Source organism: Arvicola amphibius, chromosome 14 (assembly GCF_903992535.2).
Source record: "Arvicola amphibius chromosome 14, mArvAmp1.2, whole genome shotgun sequence".
Taxonomy (NCBI): Eukaryota; Metazoa; Chordata; class Mammalia; order Rodentia; family Cricetidae; genus Arvicola; species Arvicola amphibius.
In genome coordinates, this window is record NC_052060.1 from 57,015,927 (window position 1) to 57,043,714 (window position 27,788).

The window sequence follows — 27,788 nt, forward strand, 5'->3', positions numbered from 1 at the left end:
TAGTGCTGAGCCATCTCTCCAGCCACCCAGTCACTTTTTCAGAGGAAAATGATCAGGGAAAAGAGAACAGTGTCTAATCAACACAGGTGTTCGTTTTTAGTACCACCCATGGTTATATTATTGAGAAAATCTCGCTTTCAGTCAGGAAATTCCAGCACCTGGAGGAGGCTGACAGTAGAATTTCAACCAACCTGGAGCACACAGTGAGACCCTGACTCAAAACAGCAAAATAAAGGGGTGGCAAGATGACTCAGCCACTAAGAGCACTTGCTGCTCTTCCAGAGGACGTGGTTCCCAGAATCCACCCTGTGCATCTTACAGTTTACCGTTACTCCAGCTCCTGGGGAGCTGATATTCTCTGGTCTCTGAGGGCACCTATGTATGTGTGCACATACGCACACACACACACACACACACACACACACACACACACACACGTCATGCCGTTGCACCAGCCGTGAATATACTCTTTAGAGCTCATCTCGCTGAGCGAATAGCTTCTGAGAGATGTTATATGAGAATATCGGAGCCTTGTGCATATAGTAAATGATGAAGAAATATTAATTCTAGGTATGATGGCGCGTACCTGTGATCTAAGCACTTGAGAAGTGAAGACAGGAAGACCAGGAGCTCAAAGCTAGCCTGGGTTATATGAGATCTTGTCTTAAGAACAAACACAAAAATATGAATTATTATTGTGTAATAGATGTGCATAAGCAAATAGACAGCATGCTCCAAGATTACACAATAGTCAAGAGCAGGTTTTTCACATTTCGTGTCTTATAGGACTTGTGAAGGGCAAGTCTCCTGGGCCTGGGCCTTCCCGTTTTGGAGGATGAGGTTCCACACAGTGTACCTACTCTAACATTGCAATTTCCCTGAGCCTTAAAATCCCTCCATCAACACTAAGCCAAAGGATATTAAGCATCTCCAATTCCTTTTTATTAGGCTGTCTTTTGATAAACACTTCCGCCAACCATTCAAACAAGTTTTTGACACCTTTTTAAGTGTGCAAGCTTCCGTGTTAAACCTAGAATTTCCACCCAGAAGGCCCATATCAATAAACTCAGCCTGTTCTAACTTTATGTTCCTTCCACCGTTATCCCACAGCCTTAAAATCCATTTCCACCCAGATTCCCCAGACTTTTGCTTGAACGAATTAGCACAATCTTCGAGCTCCGTAGCAGTGTCGTGCATCTCCTCACAGACTGCACTTCCTACCTTCCCTCCAGGAGCCTGCTTTGCCTAGAGTCTGGTTATAGTTCTAAAGACAACTGTTCGTGGGACTTGAGGGACATCAGTACTATCTTGCCTCAAAAAAAGTCACTGCTAGAATAGCAGACATTGAAGGATTAATTCCCTCAGTGAACGGGGGAAAGGGCAAGGGGTGGGGTTGCAATTTTTAAAAAACGCCACGAAGAGAAGTCACGCCATGCAAGGCTCACATGGGAGGCTTTATTGGAAGAGCAGAGAAAAGGGGCAGAGAGGGGGGACAGAGACCCGTCCCTGGGGACAAGAGTGGCGGAAGAGAAAGAGAGGGAGGGAGAGAAAGGGTGAGAGAAGAGACAGAGAGAAAGAGAGACAGGAGATAGGCAAGGCCCACTTTTAAAAAGGGAATGGCCAGGCGGTGGTGGCACACGCCTTTAATCCCAGCACACGGGAGGCAGAGGCAGGCAGATCTTTGTGAGTTCGAGGCCAGCCTGGTCTACAAGAGCTAGTTCCAGGACAGGCTCCGAAACTACAGAGAAACCCTATCTTGAAAAACGAAATAAATAAATTAAATAAATAAATAAAAAGGGAACGTGGTGAATGAACACAGGAGATGCTCTTAGTGGCGGCTGCTGAGGACGTATTCTGTCAGGACCCCAAGGGCAGGCCAGTCCAGATGCCTGAATACTAACATTCCTCCCCTTTGTTTGTTACAAAAGCGTGAGGAGTAAGACAGGGGTAGCAGGTAAGGCAGGGATGAGGATGCCATGTTCTCGAGATGGCTTCATGCTGACCTGCGGGGTCTCGACCATCTTTGGAGGACCTGAGAAAGCTGGGGTGCTGGCCAAACCCAGAAACAGCTAGCTATTTCACTTTGCTATCCAGGCTCTGTGGGGCTGTCCGGTGTCTCTTGAACCTGACTAGATACTGTTGGAGGTGAAGCCAATAGCTTTTTTTTTTTTTACTAAGTAAGGATCAAACGATAATGGCTCGAGCCATTTAGTGACTTGTCAGCCAAAAAAAATGGGAGCCGGGGCAGTAAGCCCAAAGGACATGAATCCAAGAGACGAGAAGGCACAAATGTTGAAGGGCTGAGCCCGAAGGACCCTTGAGTTCGAGAAGAGAAAGGCACGAGCTACCCAGTGAAGTTGGAGGCCAAGGAACTTTGCCTGAAGGACACTTAGGTCTCTGATGAAAAAGACCTCAGTCGTGGGGAACAAGCTGGAGGTGATTGTCGGTGAAGAGAGTCAGCCATAGCCCTGAAGACCATTGCTGGGGGTACTCTTGCTTCCAAGAACACCAGAAGGGTGCCAGACACTCAGTCATCACTCCCACAGGTTCAGTGGAGGTTCATTTACACCTACCGGGAGGAAGGGGACTCACTGAAGTCGATGTTGCGCGGTCTATTAGTTGGAGAAGCGAAGCTTCACATATGGACCGGGTTCCAGAGTACCATCACAGGTTCCAGAGTACCATCACACCTCAGACTGCCTGAGGGCAGAGAGCAGGAGGAAAGGCAAAGAGCCTTTCCTGGTCAGGGAACCAATGTAGTTTAAAAAGTCCCGCCATTGCAATAAGGTTCTCATAGGGGCAGAGAGGAGGACAAAGACTGGCCCCTGGGGACGAGTGGCAGAAGAGAAGAGAAAGAGAGAGAGGCAGACGGAAGGTGGACAGGCCCTAGGAAAAGAGGCACCGTGTGAAAACTGAAACAACAACCTCTGGGAGGTGTGGGGAGCACTTCTCTAGGATGTTCACGGTGTATAAGGACTTAGCAACTATACCTAAAGCCAAATATATACAGCCAACTCGTGAAAGAGAAGCAGTTTTTCTGAAAGTATATTTCTGTCCCTTTGGGGGACAGCTAACACACAGTACACACCACTTAATGTAAATTGATTTTTAATATTTAATTTTGTTCTCTTGTTTTTATTGTTCGCTTGCTTGGTGAAGTCAGAGTCTTGCTATGTAGCCCAGGCTTGTAACCCCCGCTTGGCGGGTCAGCTATTCAGGGTCCCCTGAAGGGGCGCTAACCTGCAAGACATGGGCTGAAGAAGAGGAAGGAGACCAAGCAAGATTGTATTGTCAAGGTCTCCGTTTATTGGGGTGAAAGTTACAGCTTATATACCCCTTGAATGGGGGGGAGGTAGGTAGGCAGGAACTCTGCCTGGGTAACTGAAGGTCATCAGCCAATACCTGGTGTAAGCCGAAGCATGTGATCCATTAACATTGGAGTAAGGGGCGGGTTCCGTTAACAGATGTGATCCATTAGCATTGGAGTAAGGGGCGGGTTCCGTAAACATCCTTAGGGCAATGACCTCTGCTATCCCTGTAAAGACGATGGTCCCTGACAAATCTATCCTTTAGGAAAATGGTCCCTGACACAGGCTAGCCTCAAACTCCCAATCCTCCTGTCTCAGCCTCACAAGTGCTGACATTGCAGGCATACGCCAACATGGCCAGTTCTGAATTCTTTAACTTTCCTTAGAACTGTTATCGGACTATTTCTTCACTGTTGCCTTGGAGACAGATGCCTTTAACCCATTTATTTAGATCCCAGAAGCACACTGTGCTGCGCTGTACTGAAATAGCATTGATAAAGAGGACACTTATCTAATGGCCTCTGAATTCCAATGTATAAATACTAAACAAAACGCTAATGAAAACCACTAAATGTGGGGCCAGCAAGATAACTTAGTAGACAGAACTACTTATGGCCAAGCCTGATAACCTGAGTTCAGTCCTCAGAACCCAGGCAGTGAGTGGAAGAGAGAAATTGCTTCTGCAATAGCCACGGCACATGCATGCCCACACAGGCATAGCTGAATACATGTAGTAGTAAAATACTTCAGGGGGAATACTTTTTCCTTACACTATATTGGTGGTCACTAGTGATGACCATAAAATTAAAATGAAAATTCTGCCTGCTTGTTTTCCAAACACTGGGGTTAAAGGAATGGTGCTGCATACTACTTTGCTATATTTATATCCTTACGTTGTATGACAAAACTTTCCCTGGGGGGCTGCAACACACACACATACTCACCCCTCAACAGACCAAAGTGTGGATACCACCAAAGTCCAACTTAGTGAGCCAGTGAGTTTTGCTGGGGTTACTTACAGGAATATAGGTGGCAGTTTACTTACAGGAACAGAAATGACTCACTGACAGCTGCCTCACCAAGGTCCACCCTAGCATGGGTGACAGCTCACAGAGCTGTAACCTGGGGCACGCTGCACAACTTGCAGGGAGCTAAACAGGTTGGGGAGTAGTCACTCCAGGTGCCTGGGTTTACCTAAATGCTCTTCCAGGCGGCTCCAGTGGTTTCTGCTTCTTCCAGTCTGCAGCTTGGCTCTGCTCAATCTCAGGAAAATTCCCAGTTTGCACTCTTTTCTGTGGCAGGTAGGGCGGGGCCTAGAGGATCTGGTGGGTTTCAGGCACTTCCTGGGACTGCTATGAGCTGTTTACCTTCCTGTTTGATATCGTTGATACATAATAATTTTTGTTATGCCCAAGTTTTTGGTCCCCAAACGAATTCACAGAGCTGGATTTCCGATGCAAATTTCATGAGGGTTTTTAATTCAAACTCAAATTTGGACCACACCTTTACCACACCAATGCAGTGGGTGAGAAAAGTGCAACCCCGAACCCAAGAAAGGGGGAAACTTTTAAAGGGGAAACGCCATAATCAGGGGAGCTCGAGTCCTGTTGTCTTGGGACTGGGTGAGGAGTACATAAGGTAGTTTCTGAAACCATTGGTCAGTTTTGGGGTGCAAAACCCTAATGAAGGGCCATTAATAACTGACAAGGTATTTTCAAGGACAGGATGCACATTTCTGGAGCCAGGGTCAAGGCTCGATTATTTGCCAGGTGGCCTTTAGGGAAAACTGAATCCCTGTAAAATGAAAGCTTAATTAAATCTTTGGTCTCACATTTTCATGGGCTAAGATAATCAGATAATTTGGGCATTGGATGTAGCTCATTGATAGATCACTTGCTTAGGATGGGTGAGATCCTGAGCTCAGACTCCAACACAAAAAAAAGGTATCAGATAATTTCATATTGCCATTTGTTTAGAAAAAAATGTATATCTGCAATTCAACATTTAAATACCAACAGGTAATGAAAGCAACTAGATAATAGCTTGAAATTGTGTTCTTACTAATGAAGAGTCATAAAACAAAATCACCAAGACCCCACAGAATGCCACTGTACATAGTACACACATACATGTACATAGTACTGAAAGCCCTGGATAAATCCAGGTTCCCCACCCCCAGCAGGAAGAAAATAGCCAAAAATCTAAGCAGGAAGAGAAGAATCAGAAATCTAGGATTAGCCAGTTCAGTGACTCTGTTTCAGGAACTAGCTGAAGATAAAGTTAGATTGTAATCTTGAGAATAATCTTGAGAAACAGGGAGTTTCCCTCTTGTGATTATCATTGGGATTTTGGAATACTGTGGTTCAGGAACTAGCTGATTATGGCCCTGAGAGTGATCTTGAGAGGCAGGGAATTGCCCCCCTTGTGATCATCACTGGTATTTTCGGAATTTTCTATACCCTCCCTGCCCCTTTGGGATCACTGGGCTGTGGTTTCTTCCCTTAAAAACTCCTACCCGTCATTGGGGTCGAACTCTTCCCCTGCGTGGGTTATGAGTCTCTACCCCAGTGCACTGGTTCCCATCTCATCTCATCATTAAACCTCATGTGATTGCAGCAAGAACGGTCTCTCGTGAGTTACTGGGGGGGGGGGGTGTTATCCCGAGACTTGAGTGAGAGTCTCCCCACATTGGGGGTCTTTCAGTACACGCATGTATGGCTTGTGTGGTTTGAAAGAACGGCCCCTAAACACTCATATGTTTAGAAACTCAGTCCTCTGTTGATAGAACTGTTTAGGAAAGATTAGGAGGTGTGGCCTTGCTAGAGGAGACGTGCCACAGGGGTCAGGCTTTGAGGTCTCAAAGGACCAGCCATTCCCAGTTAGCTCTCAGCCTCGTGCTTGTGGATCAAGATGTGAACTTTCAGCTACGGCTCTGGCACCACACCTGCCTGCCTTCCTGCTGCCATGTGACCTATCTTGACAGCAATGGACTCTAATCTTCTGAAATTGTTTGCCCCAAATAACTCTTCCTTCTGTAATGTCACAAGCCCATAAGACTGCACAGCGCGTGCACAGCTGACTGACCAATAGGCAGATCCACGGGAAGTGTATACATACACATCCATATGGAACAACCCCATTCTGCAGAGCTGCGGGAAATCTTGTCTTTTGGAAAAGTCACTGTCATATCTGTGGGAACCTTGTGAAGCCATGATTCTTCCCTTTGAAATGGGATTCATCCCCAAAACACCTCAGCAGCGACTTCTTCACAGGCAGTAGAACACCCTTGCTCCATTCCTCCACACCACGAGGCCTTGGAGCAATGGCATTCACTCTTTGTTCTCACAGTCAAATTTACATAAAGTCAATCCCACAAAATTACCTGCGAACAGACTACAGGGAAATTTCTATAGAAGACAGGCACCTAGCAGGAAGACAGCCTGCCCAACCTTTGCTAACAAAAAAACCTGGGCTTCCCCAAAGCTGGTTATCACAAAAGAGATTTGATGAGGACTGGGTGGATCCAGGACTCAGGGATGTTTAGTAACTTTATCTAATGGTTTGGAATGTCAGGTACTTCCCCTTGAATGCTGGCTCTTTCTTGGGTGGTGTCACAAGTACTGCTTGGTCAGGTTCTACCTGCCCTTTTTGTGCTTTTGATATGCATATTATTATTGTCCTTGCTTATGGAATTTTCCAACTACGTCTGTAAAAGCTAGAAGCCTTGTGGGGGTCACCTCTTCTCCTTCTCTTTCTTCTTCTTCTCCTCGGTGCACTTCACTTCGCTTTCTCCCCTCTCACGGAAAATAAAGAACAGGCAGAGGTAACGGATTTGAGCTAATTTTTTACCCTCAGATCCTCGCCTACCGTAGACATCCAATTCTGAGCCCCGAGGGGGTACTGAGGCTGGCACTCATCACGGGATCTTGTCACTGCAATAGACAAGTAACTAAGACAGATGAACACACTTTGGGACCTCTCCCACTGGGCAGTTTTGTGGCACTAATATTGGTGTGTATTTGTATAAATCTAGATGGATAATATACCAGGCAGCCAGGCTGGGTACACACCGGCACAGTGTGTTGCTGCACTGAAGACCGTGGGCTATTGTAACACAACCTTAAATGTTTGTGTTCCTAAATCTAGGCTTGGCATCATGGCATACCCATGTTTTCCCAGCACCTAGGAAGCTGAGGCAGAGGCTGGTAGATCCTAAGTTCATGGCTAGCTATAGAGTAACACCCTGTCTCAAATAAATTAAGTCTTTAAAAGAAATCAATGTCTGGCACTGTAAACCTAGTGAAAACACACGGCTGAGGGAGTCAGGCTCTGGGACGGCACTTGCTCCTTGTTTAGCTGTACTGGCACCACGTCAGACTACTGTGTGAGCATTTGCTTATATCCGTAGTCAAACGCCTTGCTCAGAGAAGCCTTGTTTTGTGGCAAGCAGGAGGTGTTTGGCTATTCAAGGTGCCGAGAGTAACTGACAGCTATGTGCTCTGTCCTAAACATAAGAGGTAGGCCACGCCGTCTAAGGCTCAATGAACCCAACAGAACAGAGGCAAACAAACTTAAGAGGTAGACAACAGGAAGACGGGCGGTTAACACCATCTGAGCCCCATGCAGCCATTGCAATCATGAACTCATCAACCAGGGTCACCTGTACTGAGCATGCCCAAGGCTGGCCTTGCTCATAGTCAGTCTTGAGTGAGGGTGGGTTGGCTAGCTGCCGGACCTTGGGCTACCAATAGATTCTGGGAGATCAGGAGCCACTGTTTGCAGTTGGGCGCATTGTTAAACCCATCTGCTCTAACTGGTAGCTCCAAATCCATGGTCACACAGATAGCCCTGGTTAAATCCAGGGGTTCACAAGCAAAACATGGCATGACCATGGGTAAGCCATCTGTAGGGAGGAGGTGAGCAGCGTCGCATAGGGCTAATCAGAAAGCATTATATACATTTATGAAGTTGTTAAAGAACAAATTTAATTTTAAAAAAATTAAAAAGAAAAAGGTTTCAATAAAAAGTTAAAGGATATATATATTTTTTGGTTTTTCGAGACAGGGTTTCTCTGTAGCTTTTTTAGAGCCTGTCTTGGAACTAGCTCTGTAGACCAGGCTGGTCTCGAACTCACAGAGATCCACCTGCATCTGCCTCCCGAGTGCTGGGATTAGAGGCGTGCGCCACCATCGCCCGGCTTAAAGGATATTTGAAACACAGGAAAACTAACTTTCTAGTTTTATTCCCTGTATCAATTTTACAAAACTTTATCGGCTGAGTCCTCTCGCCAGTCCCAGCCTTGAACTCTTGGTTCTTCTGCCTCAGACTCCCGATTGCTGGGAATGCAGGTGTGTCTGGCCACACTGAGCTTCACATGGTGCTGGTGAGCGACCTCAGGACTCCTTACAGCTCCATGCGGGCGGTAGCTACAGCTCCGTGAGCCTGGGGTCCAACAGAACAAAGCCTCCAGCATTCACCATAGCAGAGGGCAAACGCAGCTCCCAGCTGACCACTCGGACAAACTCTGAGCCTTCTCACCAGCCCTGCTTCGCTACCTTTTTCCTATCCAACCTTTAGCTTCCTCTTTTTAAAACTATCTCAAAGCTGTCCATGGTGGCTTGCTCCTGTAAACCTTGCTAGCTCTCAAGAGCAAAGGCGACCACATTAGTGCTAGATCAGCATCATCTCCAGGCAGAGACTGTCTCCAAAACAAAACAAAGCATTATCTCAAGAATGACTCAATAAATGCAACCACTCAACTCAGAATTTTAGCAGCTCAGCAGCCACGCTTCATTTTGGAGGAATTCCTGTCCCGGCACGTCACACCACAGCCTGTGTCACTGTAAACTTTTCTGGATAAAATGTGCAGGAGTTTTTCACCTCCTCCTCCTTCCTCACCATTTATCCTTACATTTAACATAACATCTTTCACCTTTAGAATCGTTCACTGTCTTATTTACTGAGTTGGGGCATGTAGGTGCCATGGTGTGAGTGCGGAAGTCAGAAGACAACTTTCAGGAGTCCGTGGTCTTCTGTGTGAGCTCTAGAGATCAGCGGAGGTCGTAAGGCTCGGCAGGAAGTGCTGTCGCCTGCTGGATCTCACAGACCCTTTGAAGATCTTAAATTGTGTAGTTGAATAAAGGTTTGGATACAACCTTATAGTATTTTGAAAACAATTTTGGTGTGTATTTTTTAAATTAATAAAGGGTACATTATAATTATGGATTATTATATACTAAGAAAAATAACCTATTTTAGGTCTGAGGGATAGCTCAGTCAGTAAAGTTATTGCGTGTGAGAACAAGGATCTGAGTTCGATTCCCAGTACTCATATGGAATGGCATAGTGTAACCTGTAACCCTGGCTCTGGGTAACAGAGACCAGGATCCCTGGGGCATAGCAGTCAGCTCAGTCTACTTGGCAAGCTCCAGGCTAAGGAGAGACCCTATCTGAAAACACTAGGTGGACAGCTCCTGAGGACTAACACACAGGTTATCTCATCTCTGGCCTCCATATATATGTGGACGTGCCTGCGTGCTCACTTGCACACACACGCACACACTCAAAAATAACTTGTTATCTCAGCATGGAAGCACACATGTTGAATCGCTGCACATGGGAGCTGAGACAAGCAGGTTGCTGTCAGTCAGAGGTTTCCTATTCCACATATTAAGTTCCAAGCCAGCTAGAGCTACACACTGAGGTCTTATACCAGAAAAAAATGTAATATGTTGAAATATGTATATTTATGAAGTTACAGCCTCATATTTTAAACAATTTGAAGTATAAACTGCATTTTCCCTATATTTCTCCACAAAGGGAAATCTGTCTCCCCACCCTCCCCCCCCACACACACACCTGTTTGTGAAGACAGATAGCCATACTACTTTATGTATCATAGAGTAAAAATCATGTTCGCTTTGACTTCATGAGACTGAGGAAAGCATTCCTGAAACATGAGAAGAGCAGTGTTCCCTTCAAGGCCATTGACTGAGTCCAGTCACTTACACTAATAACATCTTATCCATCACAACATCCCAATGACAGTTTCCTAAAAATAAACAAGAGGAGGCTTTTCAACCCCTGCTTCCAAGACAGACCAACAATGGCCCGAGTGATGAATTAATGTGGACTTCAAAGCCCTGATGATTTCAAGGCCACAGGTGCTAAGCACCACACCGAAGGGAAGAGATGCAATAAAAGAGTATGTGTCTTGCTTAAAACATCCTCAGATGACTGTTCTGAGCTAACCAGACTACACACTTGCACTGGCAAGCCATAGTATCCTTGGATATGTGTGTTCTTTTATCTATCTATCTATCTATCTATCTATCTATCTATCTATCTATCTAAAAACAATCTTTTCTCATTTTACATACCTATCCCAGTTTCCACTCCCTCTCCTCCTCCCACTCCTTCCACCTTCTCCTCACCCCACCCACCCCATCCAGTCCTCAGAGAGGGTAAAGCTTCCCATGGGGAGTCAACAAAGTCTGGCACATCACTTGAGGTAGGTCCAAGGCCCACCCCACTGTAGTTAGGCTGAGCAAGGTATCCCCCCCCCCCAAGGAGAATGAGCTCCAAAAAGCCAGTTCAAGCAGTAGGGATAAATCCTGGTCCCAATGCCAGTGGCCCCACAGACTGCCCCAGCCATACAACTGTCACCCACATTCAGAGGGCCTAGTTTGATCCTATGCTGGTTCTCCTGCTGTCAGACTGGAGTCGGTGAGCTCCCACTAGCTCAGGTAAGCTGTTTCAGTGGGTATCCCCGTCATGGTCTTGATCTCTTTGCTCGTATTCTCACTCCTCTCTCTCTTTGACTGGACTTTGGGAGCTCAGTCTAGTGCTCTGCTGTGGGTCTCGGCATCTGTTTCCATCAGTTGCTGGACGAAGGTTCTATGGTGACAACTAAGATATGCATCAATCTGATTACAGGGGAAGGCCAGTTCAGGCACCTTCTCCACAATTGCTTAGGTCTTAACTGGAGTCAGCCTTGTGGATTCCTGGGTATTTCCCTAGTGACAATTTTCTTGCTAGCCCATAACGCCTCCCTCAATCAAGATATCTCTTTCCTTGTTCTTCCTCTCTGTTCTTCCCCCATCTGGACCATCCTGTTACCTCATGTTTTTTTTAACATATGAAATACATGCTTTCTTTTTGTAGGAAGAACAGACATCTTTAATAAGTAGCTTTCCTGGATTTGTTACACTATAAAATTATTTTAGCTATACAAGGACTAGTAAATTAAACATTTTTTAAAAATTAAAAAAATGTGTATGTTTTGCCTGCATGAATATTGGTGCACCACTTGAGTGCCCATGCCACAGAGACCAGAAGAGATGTCCCCAGAACTGGAGTTCCAGAGGGTTCTGAACCACCATGCAGGTGCTGTGAGCATCAAGTGCTCTTAACCTGAGTTCTCTCTTTCCAGCCCCTAAAAATGAACATTTTTAAAATCAAAAGTACTCTCATAATTTAAATCGGAAAAATTTAACACTTTACTATTACTATTAATTCAACATTTAACAAATAGAAATTGGGCACTTATTACATTGTGAAGAATTATGCTTCCTCTAAATTTATATAGCTTTGTAATTTATTCTACTGCTGCCACTGAACCCCAGCCCCAGCCCCAATAACTATGTACATTATTTTACTACTAGAATAATTGTCTACTAAAAAAAGCATCTAACTGAAAGCTAACTTGTGTTCATAAACTCTTTATTTGCCTTGGAGAAAATGTTTACTCAGAAAGACTGTAGTAACTGTTGCTTCACGGCAGATGTGGTGTGAACAGCACAGGCCTGTCATTCCAGCACTCCTGGGAGGCAGGAAGAAAGACTGCCATAACCAACTGAGCCACACAGGATTACCACATCAGCCAGGGCTGCATTGCGAGACCCTACCTCGAAACAGACAAAATAAACACACACAAAACAACCCAGTAGATAGATACTGTGGGTTTTGAATGTGAGCTACAACCATTACTCCAAGACTTTAGCTCTTTCTATTTGTAAGAGGATTTCCATGATGCTCATAGAGATACCGTGACTACCTCAACTCTGGCATTTTTTTAATTTTCCATTTGCAACTAACATTGTAGCTGTTCCCAACAATTCCACTCTCAAGTGTGTACTGCAGTGAATGTAGTCAGTTCTGCCCACACACAAGTTTGCTCACAGATGTTCATAGAGTCATTATTCATACAAGCCACTGAGAGATATAACCCAAAGGCCTAAAACACCAACGAAGAGGCAAACAAAATGGTACCTGTGCACTTGATCTGCCACTGAAAGGGATGAAGTCACTGATAAGTGAGAAAAATCACATAAAAGAGCCATATGTTGATTGATTCTGCTTATATGACATACTTGAGACAAAAAAAATCTATCACGAAAAGCAGATAGGTGCTTCAGGAGCTGAAAGGGAAGAATAGGGAGTGACGTGGGCTTCTCATGGGAAACAGACAGTGGTGTGACTGCACAATTGCATAAATGTACCAAATCCGTTAACCATATACTAGAAAAGAGCATGAAGAAGCTGGGGCACAGTTCCAAGGTCAGAGGCACTTTGTGTGCAGGAGGCTCAGAATCCAGTCATCAGCGCGCACACACACACACACACACACACACACACAAAGGGAGGGAGGGCGGGGAATTACTATGAATGCTATCTTATGAGAATTGTTTCAATAAAACCGCAAGGTATATGCTTATTATAACTTACAAAGAATTTCTAAATCAATTTACATTCTACTAAAAGGTTATAGGGCCCAACATTCATACATAAATATATATATTTATAAATGAATATTCATACATAAACATATGTATGAATATGTATCATTCTGAAAGTTGTTTTACAAAAAACTATCTCATAATATCACTTTTGATAGACATAAAACAGAAGGCAGAATAATTTTTAAATGTAAATATATTTAAAAAATTAAAACACCTAAGAAACACAATCTATATACATGAAAAAGTAAGATATTTATATGCGTAACAACTAGTAGCAACATGACCCATGAGCAGCAGTAGTGTCTAGTCTGTCCATATTTTGGTTTAACACATAGTGGTAGCTCACTGTTCTTAGGGAAATTATGTAAGGTACATATAGCATATTATGAGGATAGAAGACTATAAATGGAAAATTAATGCCAAGTAGCAGTATTTTCTCTAAAAAAAAAAACAAATGTTATTAAACAAATTATCTTAAACTAATAAACAAAATGAGCTTATTGTATTCAGTTCAAGATATATAGTCAAAGTTGCATAAAAGTACAGGTGGCCATTTAACCATGGTCTGTTGCTAAAATATCAGAAAGTCAGGTTATTGGGATTTCCACGGGAGATAAACTGTTTCGTTTCTTTTCATGAAGAGGGCGGCTCTACGAGCACTGTAACCATACTCTTAAGAAACACAACAGCACACGAGAGGCCACAGCGCTGAACCACACGCACCGGTACTTTCTTCTACTGGTACCAGCCCCAAGAGCATTTCTCAAGGTCACCTGGGTCACGTTTCCACATGACCTTGTCTTTTATTCTCCCCCACATATTACTGTAAAGGTAAGAATTTTAATTTCTACTAAGGAAGTCTATCACATTGATCATTTAAAGACACACAGAATAAAGTATTCAGGTGATCTAGTAGTACTTTACTAGAGGTATATCTACTGACCACAAAACCAACTTTTACTTATAAATGAAATACTAAACGTTTCTGATTTGGGAGAAATGAAATACAATACAGTGAGTGATTTTTTTTCTTCAGCTCTGCTGTAAAAATCCACTTTGCCTATTTGACCCGTCTCTATCCATGCACTTTAGTGAACCTCAGAGGCGTTAACACAGCTCTATACAGAATGCACATCAGTCCACTGCCATTCATTTTATATTCTCAGTGTCTTAGCAAAATATGGGTAGCAAGGTTCTTCTCATTCTATGAGGCAGGGAGATGCTTCCTAAGGATCTCTTTGGATGATGAAGATATGACATCTGGAAAGGTCACATCAAACTCTATTAACAGGTCACCACGCTGGTCAGGGTTTTTTGGAAACGGCAGCCCATATCCAATGATTCTTCTCCTCATCCCAGGTTTCACAATATCACTGATTGACATAGGTATGTTTCTTCCATCCATTGTTGGCACATTAATTGAGCAACCACACAATGCCTAAAGTGGACCAAATAAAATGAAGTTAATAAACTTCCAAACTAGACAATACAAGATCTTGCTGGGTGGTAAAGGATAATACCATGAAGGTGATATTTTAATTTCCAAAAGGATTACAACAGTTATAAAATCTTTTCCCTGTTCTAGAAAATCCATTCAAGAGAAGCATAACCAGATGATACCAGAGATAGAATAGAAAGGAGAAGCAACAGATGTCTTTCACAGTGCCTTAGGAAGCTAACAGTTTGAAGCTGTCAATATTGAAGGTGCAGGAGTTTGAATGGAAGAAAAGGAAGAACTTAGAACTGAACAGAAGCAAGGCCTACTTCTCTAGAAGGCCTTGAGTGTCTATTAGATGCTTTACAGCTCCTGTTGAACCACTGAGGGACCACGAGCCAGGACTTCACCACAAGAAATGCACAAGGAACTCAGAAACATATGAATGAGTTAGTGATGTCAACGGAGTAGAGCATGAACAGAGAGGTAGGGTAGAGGTCTCGTGACAGAAAGGACACACAGACCATCCCTTATCGACTGGGACTAGCAAGGGCCTAAACTAAATAAGGTCTGCACTGCATCAGGCTGAGTGACCACAGAGTGTAGCTCTGAGTCACAGATAAACTATACAAAGGAAAGACAGCACACTCAGGGAAAGGAAAACATATTTGGGGGTGGAAGCCACATTTCTGCCTTTTAAGATAGTTTGAAATACATGGTAGGGATAGAGAATTTAAACAGGGACATGACCCCATTTCATGGGGCACAGCTGACTCTGAGAAGCAGTGCACATAAGGACTCCAGGGCTGCAGTAAAGTGGTGGTATTATACATCATGTTTTGTATTTATTACACTTTAATACTTGTTATATAAATCTTACTCCAAGCTAATCATTTCAGAACTGTATAAACCAGTGGTTCTCAACCTGTGGATCACGGCCCTTTATGAGGCTGGTCAGAAGGCCCTTTCACAGGGGTCTCTGAAGACCACTGGAAAACATAGGCATTTAATTTATGATTCATAACAGTGCCAAAATTATTGTTATAAAGTATCAAGAAAAATAACTTTATGGTTAGGAGTTACCACAACATGAAGAACTGTATTAAAGGGTTGCAGCAACCTATTAGGAAGGTTGAGAACCACTGGTCTAAATGGATTCAAGAGATGGGATTTCCAAATGCAGATCTCAGAGACCACAACCTAAAACCAGACTAGAGCTAACCCAACTCCGGGCCATGGAGTAGTTAATCAAGCTTGCACTAAAACTGACATTTAAATAGTTAACATCAGCAGCTAAATTTAGAAACTGTGATGTCATCCCTAAGAGCTGCAGTGGTAGCACTTCCTAGAGAACTGTTAAGAGGAGGGAAACGTGCAGAGCACTGAGCGAAGCCAGCTCCTGCAGGAGAGTTCCCTACAAGCAATCAGCCGAGTCACAGTCTTACTAACTTACCTCCCGTAAACTGATTTTAGCAGTATAAACTATATTTGATCCATCTCTTTTAAACTTGGGATGTTCTTTATCTTTAATAATAAAAACAATGTCTGCTGGAATACTGCTTGGTGTTTCGTCACCTTCCCTCGGAAAAGTAATTTTGGTGCCTTCTTTCCACCCTTTTTTAATCTCGATGGTGAGAATTTTGTCCTCAGATCTGTAACTCCTTCCATCAGGGTTTAATCTTTTTCGAGAGATCTTCATCCGTTTGGTGCAGCCACTATATATTTCTTCAAGAGATACTCTAAGTTCATGAATAACAGGAGGGTCTTGCTTGAGACGGGAGGGTCCCACAGAATTCCTGTCTCTTGGATATCCATTCATGCTGAATCCAAAGGCACTAAAGGGATCTCCGTCTATCTCCATCTCTTCAGAATCTCGACCTCCACCCATCCGTCTTCCAAAGAAAATTTCAAAGGGGTTGGAGCCTCCAAAGAAGGCTGCAAATGTGGCATGAGGATCCCCATGAAAGGTGTACCTGAAGGTACCTCCTTGTCCGTCAGTGCCTCCTGCTCCTCCTTTCAAACCTGGGGAAGAGATGAGCATGATCAGGAAAAGGGTGGAACACCAGAGAGGTGACTGTTTGCTAGCTGTGTTGCTAATAACCTTTGGCTTATCACTTACAGCCAGAAACATCGTTATAATTAAATGGAATAGTTACACAGCTTCTGAAGAGCCACCTGAAGTTAGAGGTTTAGCTTTTAAATCAGCCCTTCAAATTTTTAGCTTTAAAAATTTATTCTTGAATCTTTGTTTCATAATAAATACGAAAAATAAAAGGAAACCGAGAATCCTTTACCTCGAAAGCTACTGTTCCAGAATAGTGAAGTATTACAAGTTTAAAAGTTGTTTTTTTTTTTTTTGGTTTTTCGAGACAGGGTTTCTCTGTGGCTTTGGAGCCTATCCTGGAACTAGCTCTTGTAGACCAGGCTGGTCTCGAACTCACAGAGATCCGCCTGCCTCTGCCTCCCGAGTGCTGGGATTAAAGGCGTGTGCCACCACCGCCCAGCTAAAAGTTTTAAAGATGTGTATTAAGAGGAATTTAATAATCAACAAATAACCTAAATCCATAAGAGCCAATATAACTAATTAATGCAAGCAATGATAAGTAATATAATATTCATACTATTTCATTTCTTTTGCTGATTTTTAAGATTTTTATTATTTTTAATTATGTGTAGGCATGTGTGTCTGCATGTGGGTATGCACACATGAGTGTAGGTGCCCATGAAGGCCAGAGGCATCAGATCCCCTGCAGTTAGAATTATAGACAGTTGTGAGCCTTCTGACATGGGTACTGGGGAATGAGCTTGGCTCTTAACTGCTCACCAATCTCTTCAGCCTCCAGCCAGATCTTTTACTGTTTAAGAACTAAATAGAACTAGTTCTTAGCATCAAGGGAAAAAAAACTCTAAGAAAGAGGACAGTATGGAAAATGTTTTTGTGTACACTAGATTATTATCATCTAAGATAACAAGACTCCTTAGGTCTGTCTACCTTGTTGCATCCTGACTCAAAGCATTTAAACCCAGGACTGAAATTGAGAGCCTCAGGTCTTTCTAGCATGTAACCTCGGCTAGCTATTTCTGTCTGACAGCAGTACTGTGACCTTTTGCCCAACAAAGTAACATGTAGCTGACAAAGATTACATAGCATTTCCACCACATCCCAAAAGAAGATTCAACTAAAACCCACAAAACAACATACTGATGTTTTAGGAGGCCAATCTTGGCAAAGATTTCTATCATTGGAAGTGAAGTTTCTGGAGAAGCCTTAGAAGAATTCCTAACCAAAAAGTAAGTAGGGAAAGGAAGATTACAAAACTATGAAAAACTAGTTTAAACTGGGAGATTCTTACATCCCAAATTGATTTAAGGGCAGGGAAAATATGTTGCTAATTTTTGCATTGCTCATACACATGGGGTTGAAAATGACAGGCACTCCAGTCTACTGAATGAAGAAAATCAACCAATTCTTAAAGTCTTCCTAAGTTGAAACTAAAGAAGGTGTTCTGAGGATCAGCCTAAAGACAAAGCAAAAGAAAATAACACATACAACATGAGATGTAATCATCACGAGTTCCAAGAAGACTTAATTTTTATATCTTACTGTATTGTTAAAGGGTACACATACACAGACAGGCAGACAGACAGACAGACAGAGAGACACACATACAGGGTTAGGGGGAAGAGAGGGAATATGAATGATAAATCCAAATAGTAGTTGGGGTTTTCCTTGTAGAAGTGGACTGACGAGTCTGGGGTGGGCGTGGTTAAAGTGCAGCTCATTCAGTCTTCCTTTTATAGTTTTTGTTGGTACAACTGCAACTCCAAATGTGAGAAAGTTAATGACAGACTTTCTTAGATGACAACTCAAAGTCAGGACAAGGTCACTAAATGAGGACCTAAGTTACTTCAATCATTGTGCCCCTCCTCCCAGAGATCTCACAAAGTAATAGTTTAACAGTTGGATGAATGAGCTTGCCTACCCTTAGCTCTCTAAAAGGCAAAATCTAAATGGTTAGGGCACATAACAGAAAAAAGAAGAATAACATTTTCAGTATTACATCATAGGTTTGGCTTTTCTCTAAAACCTCTTCCCTTGCTCCCAAAAATGGTAATTCAGTCAGTATTATAGTCTGTGAGAAAATTTACACACAGCCTGAAGTGACTTACTCATCACAGCCGACAAAAATTCAGCCTTGGGATTTTTCTAGACATAGAATGGTCAACTATGCAGGTCAGATAAAGAATGAAGCTACTTTAATAATGAGAAAATCCTACCAAAATGCCACTGTAATAGGACATGAACTTCTTGCTGTCTTCTGCACTGCTAAACACTTGATTCTAACAAGCACATCATTGGATAGATAGTTAGCCTTAATCCTGTACACTGCAACTCGCAATAAAAACAGTCAGTATCCAGCTGGCTTCCCTCTGCGCTGAAATGCTTTCTAGTTTCTCGTTTTCTGAAACGACCATCTAGTCAGGGAATGGACTCTAATCCCACTGCTGCCTGAGCCTGAAATCCAGTAGCCAATTTAATATGCAAAACAAATACATTTTGGGGACACTACTCATAGCAATGACTTCTATTAGTTATCTGACAAAAAATTATGAAAAGAAGAAATCCTAAAGAATTGAATTTGCAAAGGAGAAATGATGGGGTTTACTCTTTTTACTTCAAGGAGACAGGATGTATAAAACTTGATTTGTAGCAAGACTTCAGTTATAGAACGAGAGCCTTTCAACAGCTCAGCTCACAAGAACCGAGTAACTTACACATCTCCAGAACACTGAAAACAAAGACGTGCAGCTGACTAACTGCATTAACGAGAACAGTAGACTAGATGAAGGTTAATACACCAAAGACTTCAGTTTGAAGACACAAGAACTTCCAGCAGCCCAAGAAAACTAGTGAGTAAGCAGTAATCAACAGGCAGAGGAGGAAAGGGAGTCAGAACATCAGAGCCCTCTAAGGCATGTTTTGAGGGGAAATTTTACTTATTTATTTTTTACATCTTAAAAGTACATTTATTGTGGTCAGCTGGTTGGTCTGTGGGCATATGTGTGCCATGGTTTGCACTCAGAGAGAGGACAACTTTCAGGAGTCTGTCCCCTCAATCCACCATAGGTCCCAGGGATTGAACTCAGGCCAACAAGCACCTTTACCCACTGAGTCATCTCTCTGGCCCAATAGAGAGAAAGAGTTTAAGTGTTTAACACAAACTTCTGCTCATGTCTGCTTAGCCAAACCTAACACTTTAGGGCAGAGAATATGTCAGAATCCATTCTTAAATTTCTGTAGTTCCATGATTATTTTCAAATGTCTCAGGTGTGGAGAGACCTAATCTATTATTTAATATGCAGACTACATGACAAAGCTAACTAGTATGCAGTTCAACTGTAAAGAACTTACATAGTTTTACCACCATAACCCATTTGTGGAGCGCGCCGCCATTCTGAAGCGTTGTCTGCTTCTTACAGCTGACACCTACCTCTCCCTCCAGCCCCAAGCAATTTAGCCCAGCTATCTCTATAGAGCTGTCTTCTCGAGACATCTCCCATAAACTGAGTTACATAATATGTATAGTCTCTCTGGGTTCTTTCACCCAGCATATTTTTCAAGGTCCATCCAGCTGTGATATATTACATTAAGTGGGTACTTTTGTTAAGAATACCCCACTGGGATATATACTTTTTGCTTATTTACTTACTATACCAGGTGATGCATGCAGGGCCCTCACTAGGGCTGCTGTGAACAATCAGGCACATGCCTTTATGTGAGCAAATGCCCCCCCTTATAGATTCTTAGGAACATAACTACTACAGACCATAATAACTTTAAAAATAGAGCTATTTTATTCATTAAAAAGAATTCTAAATTTCAAATGTTAAAAGAATTTCACAGCATGGACAAATCAGATTATCTCATTCACTTCCCATAGTTCCTTATTTCTGCTCTCCTAGTTCTAAGATGGTAATGGGTCGGGGAGGAGGCTCTAGGTAGTAAGTCAGTAGTTTTGCATTCTTAGAAATTCAGTATTATCTTACTACTGTAGAGGGCTATGGACCTAGGACTATGAGTATAGACAATAAGAAAAAGAGAAAAAAAAAAAAAAGAAACCTCCTTCGTGACCTCACACAGTGTCCCTACAGGAGATGTTTGTGGGGAGGTGCTAAGGATTGAGAGCAGGGGCTCCCACACACTTAACTAGTGCCAGGACACTGAGCTACCCTCCGGCCCCAGAGGGTTTAAACTACAGTGTGCTAGTCTACCGAACGGTAAAGAAATGAACCACTTTTCTGTGAGGGAGGAGTTCTAAAAGCTCAACAATTTTCCCTTCCCCTGTATTTTCAAACAGCTTATAACTACATAGCATCTCCGAATAATGTGCTGCAATGCTCTAAGACAAGAGTCCTGCCTCCGCTCCTTCCCTTGCTTACAACACTTATCTGGGCTAGGAACACCAAGAATGAAAAAAGATCCAGGGCATACAGACAATGCTGATTTAGGTTTTCAAAATTTAAGTCACTTTGGTAATGATCAGAAAACAAACAAACAAACAACAACAACAACAAAAAAAGCATGATGGGGGATCACTCAAGAAAAGCACTGCCAAAAGGGGCCTTAAAGAACTAAGTGTACCATTGAGTGACTTGAAAACTCTAACATCAAACATGTTTAATAAAGCCTGAATCCTACATGGCGTAATCACAACAGAGATGTGCTTGGAAAGAACCAAATAATCTGCCTTTACCGAGGGGCTTTTATGGGAATTCACAGAACCTCTCCACCTTCTCAAGAGAGGCCAGAGTCCTGGTGATGTCTGGAGGTCCTGCTTGCTCCTGAGACAGTCCCATCATGGCATCAGTGGGACCATGGGGAGCAGAGAGGCTGAACTGTCCACTACTTGCTTTTTTTCAGTTCCTTATTTTGTAAGAACCTGACCCTGTAGATCCGCACCACTACCACGGCAGCAGAATAAACCTTAATTCTTGGTACTCTGAACAAGAAAAGAAAGCACGAGGAAAAGAGTCTCCCTACTACTGCACCAAACTGCCAATTTAGTTTGCTTAACGCAAAGTGAGTGGTCACTGCGTGGCTGTTTGAAGGATTTATTTCTGATGAGGGAAATCTGATGTTTAAATGCTATAAACAAAGGGAAAACAAAGCTGTTTCCATAGCCACAGTGACTTGGAAGACGTTTGGGGAAAAGTAACGAAAGAGAACGTTAGTCCCGATTTAAGGCTTGAAAGCCCAAACCCGTGTGAATTAACATTGCTGACTGACGGTGTCCAGGTCCTACTTTGTGCGCCGTTCATGGAGATGCTGGACAAACCTGAGCTAAGGCCGGAAGGATAAAAGGAGACTCTCAAAGGTCTCCCGTGCACTGAGCTCACTAAGTTCTGGTCTCAGAAGGCAAGAAAAAATATGACTGAGGGAAAGGGAGCTGTCACGCTTTCCTGTTCACAAGGCAGGGAAATTCTGAAAGGAATAGTTAAAGAAAATCAGTCATTGCTCTAACTAGGTGGCCATTTTAGGTTTAAAAAAAATTCTGAGATCTTGTTCTCCTGGCACACAATTACTGTTTACAATTAAGCTAAAAAACTTGTCCTGGTATTTTATGACATCAGGGAAATTCTTTCTTCTCTAGGCAGATTGCCAAAAACAACTAGAAGCTAAATGCCTGTGCCTTCTGCGTCTAAGACACACGGCTCCGTCTAGCTCAACTAGCATTGCTCTACAAAGGCAAAAAACTTCTTGTTTTTTTTTTAAATAAAATATAAATGACACAGAATTGAACTGCCAATGTTAAGATTTTAAATGACTGAAGATTCTATTAATTTTAACAAAAAAAATCCATTAAGAAAGCAAAACAGGTTGCATAAGACTCTTAATTCATTCCTCAGCCCAGGAACTTACTAAGGCTTCTTTTAAACTATAAGACGCTAAAACTCTAAGTCTGCAGTAGAATATATATAATACTGTTTTTAAAAAAACCCAAAAGACAAGCATTTCATTCATAGCTCGCTCAAATAATCAAGAATTAGACCTATTATTACCAGTTATTATTACCAGTTATTTTTCTTTTTATTTTAGGTATGTCTGACGATCTAATTTAATGATAATCAGAAAGCTGAGAGACAGAAAAAAGGTAAGATTTGGAGCCAAGGAATAGAAATGTGCAGCTTACCTTCTTCCCCAAACTGATCATATATCTCTCTCTTTTTAGGATCACTCAATACTTCATAAGCTTCTGCGACCTCTTTAAATTTCTCCTCTGCTTGAGGGGATTTGTTCTTGTCCGGATGAAATTTGAGGGCTTGTTTTCGGTAAGCCTTTTTAATATCTTCATCTGTAGCTCCTTTTTCAATTCCCAAAATTGAATAATAGTCTTTCCCCATTTCGAATGCCTTGAAATGAACTTAGATTTTCCTTTGTAAAAGAAAACAGTGTCCCCAGTCTTAGCAATACAATGATTCCGAAAGAATAAAGCAAGCTGGGTGTCTTAAAAGTTAAAGCAATCAGCGATGGGGCTCAGCTGTCTGGAGGCAGCAGGCAGCGTCTCTATTAATTCCTTCCCCAGCAGCTCACTTACAGATAAATATACACCACACCAGAGCCGGCCTCCTCCTAGTCCCTCCCATTTTCACTACGTGTCTCTGTACTTTCTAGAACAGCAAATGCTACAGGACGTCACTTTCCCAGCGGCCTCTAGGCAGAGTGCTGGGCTGTGTCCCTCCTCCTCCGTGATTAACTATTCCCTTTCCTCTGGCTCTACCATATTATTTCCTGTGGATTTAGCAAACCAGTATTTCAGCACAGAATGCCGTAACTACAGACGTAGTTACTCCATTAGAGGTAAAAAGGCAACAGAAATAATTATAGCCATTAGGTATCCCACGTTAAAGTAATTATACAGATAGAAAAGCCCTGAACTTACTGTAGGCATTCCAATCTCAAGCTACCTGGCTGTAAAATACACAGAACTAAAATATGAGGTGTTTACACTTAAAGTCTTCAAAGAATTTGGGTCATTTTCAAAATTCCTAGGGTCTATCAATCTGAGAAGGTGAGGAAGTCACTATAATAAAATTTCACATGGTAAAAGGCTATAATAAAATTGAAAAGCAGAATTTTAACATAAGTGACTGGAGAATGATTTTAACTAGTTTTTAGTAATATTTAATAATTCACTCTTTGTAAAAGCTCACTGTCTGTGTTAATTACAAGTGAAACAGATCTCATTCTGAGGGTCACTTTTTCCCTACTGCAGGAAGGGTTAGGAGAAAGGCTCAGATTTCAACAGGCTCAGTGCAGAGTAAATCTAACCCTGATCAGTCTGAAATCTGAACATGCTACTTACAAGAGGCAGCAAGGTAACAACTACATTACAAACACATTTCTCCTCATTTTAAGTATGCACTTATTGGCAAAGATTTTTGAAAACATGCGGAAGAATTCTCCCTTTTTAACATTCCCTGTTAAATATATTATATATATATATATATTCCCTGTTAAATATTAATATATTTTCTTTTAATTCTTTAAAAAAATTTGTTGCTATTTGTTGCAATTGTTAATGAAGTTTAAATCATATTTACATTTATATGCACGTGATGCTTTCTTCTACAATGTATCTTGAATGAGATTTTTTTTTTTGTATGTAGACAACTCATCTTTTATCTCTTATATGGGTTTCCAATCTTGTCTCAACGTGTTCCCACTTCTAGGTGAACACTGAAACTCCAGACGTGGGTATAGTTACTAGGCAAGCCTTTCACTACTGAGCTGGACTCCAGCCACCATTTCTGCTCTAATATTGAAAAACTGGATTGCTAAGACAGTGTCCAAAGAAATGCACTCAGTACATACTGTATTTAAAACCCTCAGTGTTTGGAAACTTGAAGGGGGCACAGCTAAAAGGAAAAGGAAATGGACATACATGCTTAAGAGACTGAAAACTTGGTGGCAACGGAACCGCCCCTGCTTGCCAACGCTCTGATGACTCAGCACTTCTGCAGGCTTGCTTTTGCTGCACAGCCAGGACTTCCTAGGTCTGAAACCTCCCACAGCACCTTGCTGCTGGGAATCTCTCACGTGGCCTCCCACAGTCAAAGCCGAGTGAGCTAGCTCACATTTTTTTCCATCTACCAAGAAATATCAGCATCAAAAAACTTTTTTTCAAATCCAAAGAATCTGGGAGAAAAAGAAAAAGTCACCATGAGACTGCTATTTTGAAAATGCACACACCACCATAGTAAATTATAAATATCTACTTGCTAATACAGGTGTGTGGAGCTCCAGCAGAGAATATGAAGAGAAACTACAGTTAGTAACTGACATTCTCCCCCCTGTAAGATTAAAAGGTTAATATATTTTTGTCCAACTATTAAATTAGAGCTTGCACTTATGATTTTCACTTTACAATTAAGTGGTGGGATGCCATGAAGCTGTAATTCTCTTATTTTTATTATAAGTAGCGAGGCCAGATGTCTCTCTCCAGTAATCTTAGTACCCTCCAAGTCTATCAAAAAGCTTAAATGTGATTATCAAAGCTAACAGCAACCAAATTGTTGTGTACAACAGTATGTTGAAGGGAAATGCCACTCTATTTTGTCTTTTAATCAAGTTTCCTTGCATGGAATATTATGCTTTAATAGTTACACTGAAGACAGCATTTAAACCCCACAGCCTAGAAGTGTAACACCACATTCCACTGATTCCATCTTCCTCTAATTTGGTATTCCTGCCAAACAAAAACAAATTTCAGCTGTTGTGATGGTTCATGCCAAAATCCCAGCACTCTGAGGCAGCGGAGGCCAGCCTAAGGTGCAGGGTGAGCCGGAGGCCAGTATGAGCTACAAAAGAAACCCTAACTTTTTCTTCTGAGTCACAAGCCAGTCTCAGTTTATGGTAAAGTACAGGGTCTTGCAGGACTGGGCTGACTTCTATATAGGAGAAGAAGAAATTAATTTCAAATTAGGTCACTCAGAAGGCTGAAGCAGGACGATAGCAAATTTGAGGCCAGCCTAAGCTACAGAGAGAAACCCTATCTCAATGAATTAATTCAAATAATCTCAAATATTTGAGAGCGAATTACCTAATATTTTACTGATACACTTGTTGAAAACGTTTTCTATAAATACTTAATTTTTGAACAGGTCATGTTCAGTCCTGATGTTTCTTATAGTAAATTTGTATAAGAAAATCGTGACTTCCAGTTCCCCACAATTCCTACCCAAGAATAAGCAATCTTAGGCTCTTAGGTTCCTAATGCTTCTGATAGTTGAGTATCTAACCTCAAATCTAAGTATGTCCAATAGTCATTAAATCTGCCAAGGTAGTCAGGTATGGCAGTGTACCATAATTTCAGAACTTGGCAGGCTAAGGCCGGACAACTACTACTGAGCTTAGCATAGCCTGGGATGCAGCTTAAGAAACTAAAAGGGGGGCTGGAGAGATGGCTCAGCGGTTGAGAGCACTGGCTGCTCTTCCGGAGGTCCTGCGTTCAGTTCCCAGCACCCACATGGTGGCTCACAACCATCTGTAATGAGATCTGATGCTTTCTTCTAGCGAGCAGGCATACACGCAGGTAGAACACTCTATACATAATAAACAAATCTTAAAAAAGGAAAGAAAAGAATGGTGTATATCTCAGTGAGTGGTAAAATGCTTGTCTGCTCTGCAGAAGGAAGGAGGGAAAGAGGGAAATACATGGTGGTACTAAGGACAATCTACAATGGTTTAAAACAGTCATTTAAAGCAGATTCTGGAGTCAGGACTTCCTGGATTCAGATTCTGTGTGGCCTGGGATCTAAATTTCGTGTCTGTTTCCTTATCTGTTAGTTGGGTTAATATCAATATCAATTTGCAGGGTTACCATGAAGATTAAACATGATGTACAGTGTATTTAAATATCGTTGACACTGTGAAGATTACTTTTATGATTTTATTATATGAAATCCAACAACTTTCAGGAAACAATCATGCCATGTATAACACTCTTACTCATAAAAAAAGTAAAACCCATGCTGGTGGTGGCAAATGCCTTTGATCCTAATACTACAGGGAATGAGGCAGGCAGACTTCTACATTCGAGGCCAGCCTGATCTACATTGAAGTTTCTAGGCTAGCCAAGGCTACAATAGTGAGACCCTGTCTAAAAAGTCAAAATCATTAAACACTCCACGCAGCTGGTATCTGTCACACTTTAAATCGGATTTATTGATTTATAAGCAGGGGTCTCATTGTGCTACTCAGTCTGGGCTCACGGTTCCAGAGTCAGTCAGATGTGGTACACAACTGTAATCCCAGCACTTAGGAGAGGAAGGCAGTCTTTGGTTACATAGTAAGTTTGAAACCAGCTTGGGCTACATGAAACACTGCCTCAATACAAAAGAGCACCCAAATCAAACTCCTTTCTCCTCAACCTCCAAAGTAGCTGGGATCATGGAAACACATCCCTTTGCTCAGCAAATATTCTCAAAATATGTTTGATCGATTCTGGAGTCAGAGGATCTCCCCAGCCTCAATTTCTGTCTATACTTCACAGAGCTCAGTCACGCAGGATCCTGCAAAGCTGTCCATTCTGGCTAGAAGGCAAGCGTAAAGAAGCTACAAATAAAGCTGGGCATTGTGGTGCGCAACTCCTATCCCAGCCCTCAGGAGAAAGAGGCAGGGAGATCTCTATGAGCTGGAGGCCAGTGAGTTCTAGGACAGCCAGGGCTGTGTGGACAGACTCTGTCTTAGCCCCTCCCCTCAAAGAAAACAAACAACAAAAATAATAATAAAAACACCCTTGAAAACAATGGAATTTATGACATAAATTTTACACTATTTTAAGCTGTACTACTACTCTGCAGCAGAAGTCTGATGATAAAGTCCGCCTTTCCTCTGGATTGCAGTTTGCAAAAACATTAAGCTGCACAGACCAGTAAGTGCCAGACTGCCCTCAGAGGAGTCAGACATTCCCCATGCTATCATGCTGCAAAAGGAGCCTTCTCAGGCTTTTATATCTGAATCCCATTCTTCTCTTACACAGCGGATCTCGTCCAAGCTTTTCTGATAACAGCAATTATATAACGGCAGTTTAGAAAGTCCTTTGGTATGCCCTCTGATGTCTATGCTGTGTGTGTGCACGTCTGATATTTAAGCAAGAGAGAAATTTTCATAAAGCTTTTCTATAACTATGGTCTAACAACATAATATTTTATAATATTATTATTATAACATAATAACATAATATGGTCTAAGCTATAATATTATTTTGAATGTTTTTATTTTGGATTTGAAGCAGTTTCCCT

General features: G+C 42.1%; 1 protein-coding gene across 1 annotated transcript; it reads right to left on the minus strand.

Annotated features, from left to right (window-relative positions):
* Nucleotides 1-13,223: 13,223 nt before the first annotated feature.
* Nucleotides 13,224-23,310, minus strand: Dnajb4 (DnaJ heat shock protein family (Hsp40) member B4). Its single transcript, XM_038312071.2, has 3 exons — nt 22,676-23,310; nt 15,937-16,505; nt 13,224-14,486 (listed from the first exon to the last, which is right to left on the minus strand). Exons 1-3 carry the CDS (start codon nt 22,884-22,886, stop codon nt 14,253-14,255), a joined length of 1,014 nt encoding a protein of 337 aa, XP_038167999.1. The 5' UTR covers nt 22,887-23,310; the 3' UTR covers nt 13,224-14,252.
* Nucleotides 23,311-27,788: the final 4,478 nt, after the last annotated feature.

Coding starts and splice junctions, on each gene's coding strand:
- Dnajb4 (XM_038312071.2), bottom strand. CDS start 22,886: ATGGGGAAAGACTATTATTCAATTTTGGGAATTGAAAAAGGAGCTACA. Junction 16,506..22,675: donor TGATCAGTTTGGGGAAGAAG/GTAAGCTGCACA, acceptor TCTCTTCCCCAG/GTTTGAAAGGAGGAGCAGGA. Junction 14,487..15,936: donor CTAAAATCAGTTTACGGGAG/GTAAGTTAGTAA, acceptor GGTCCACTTTAG/GCATTGTGTGGTTGCTCAAT.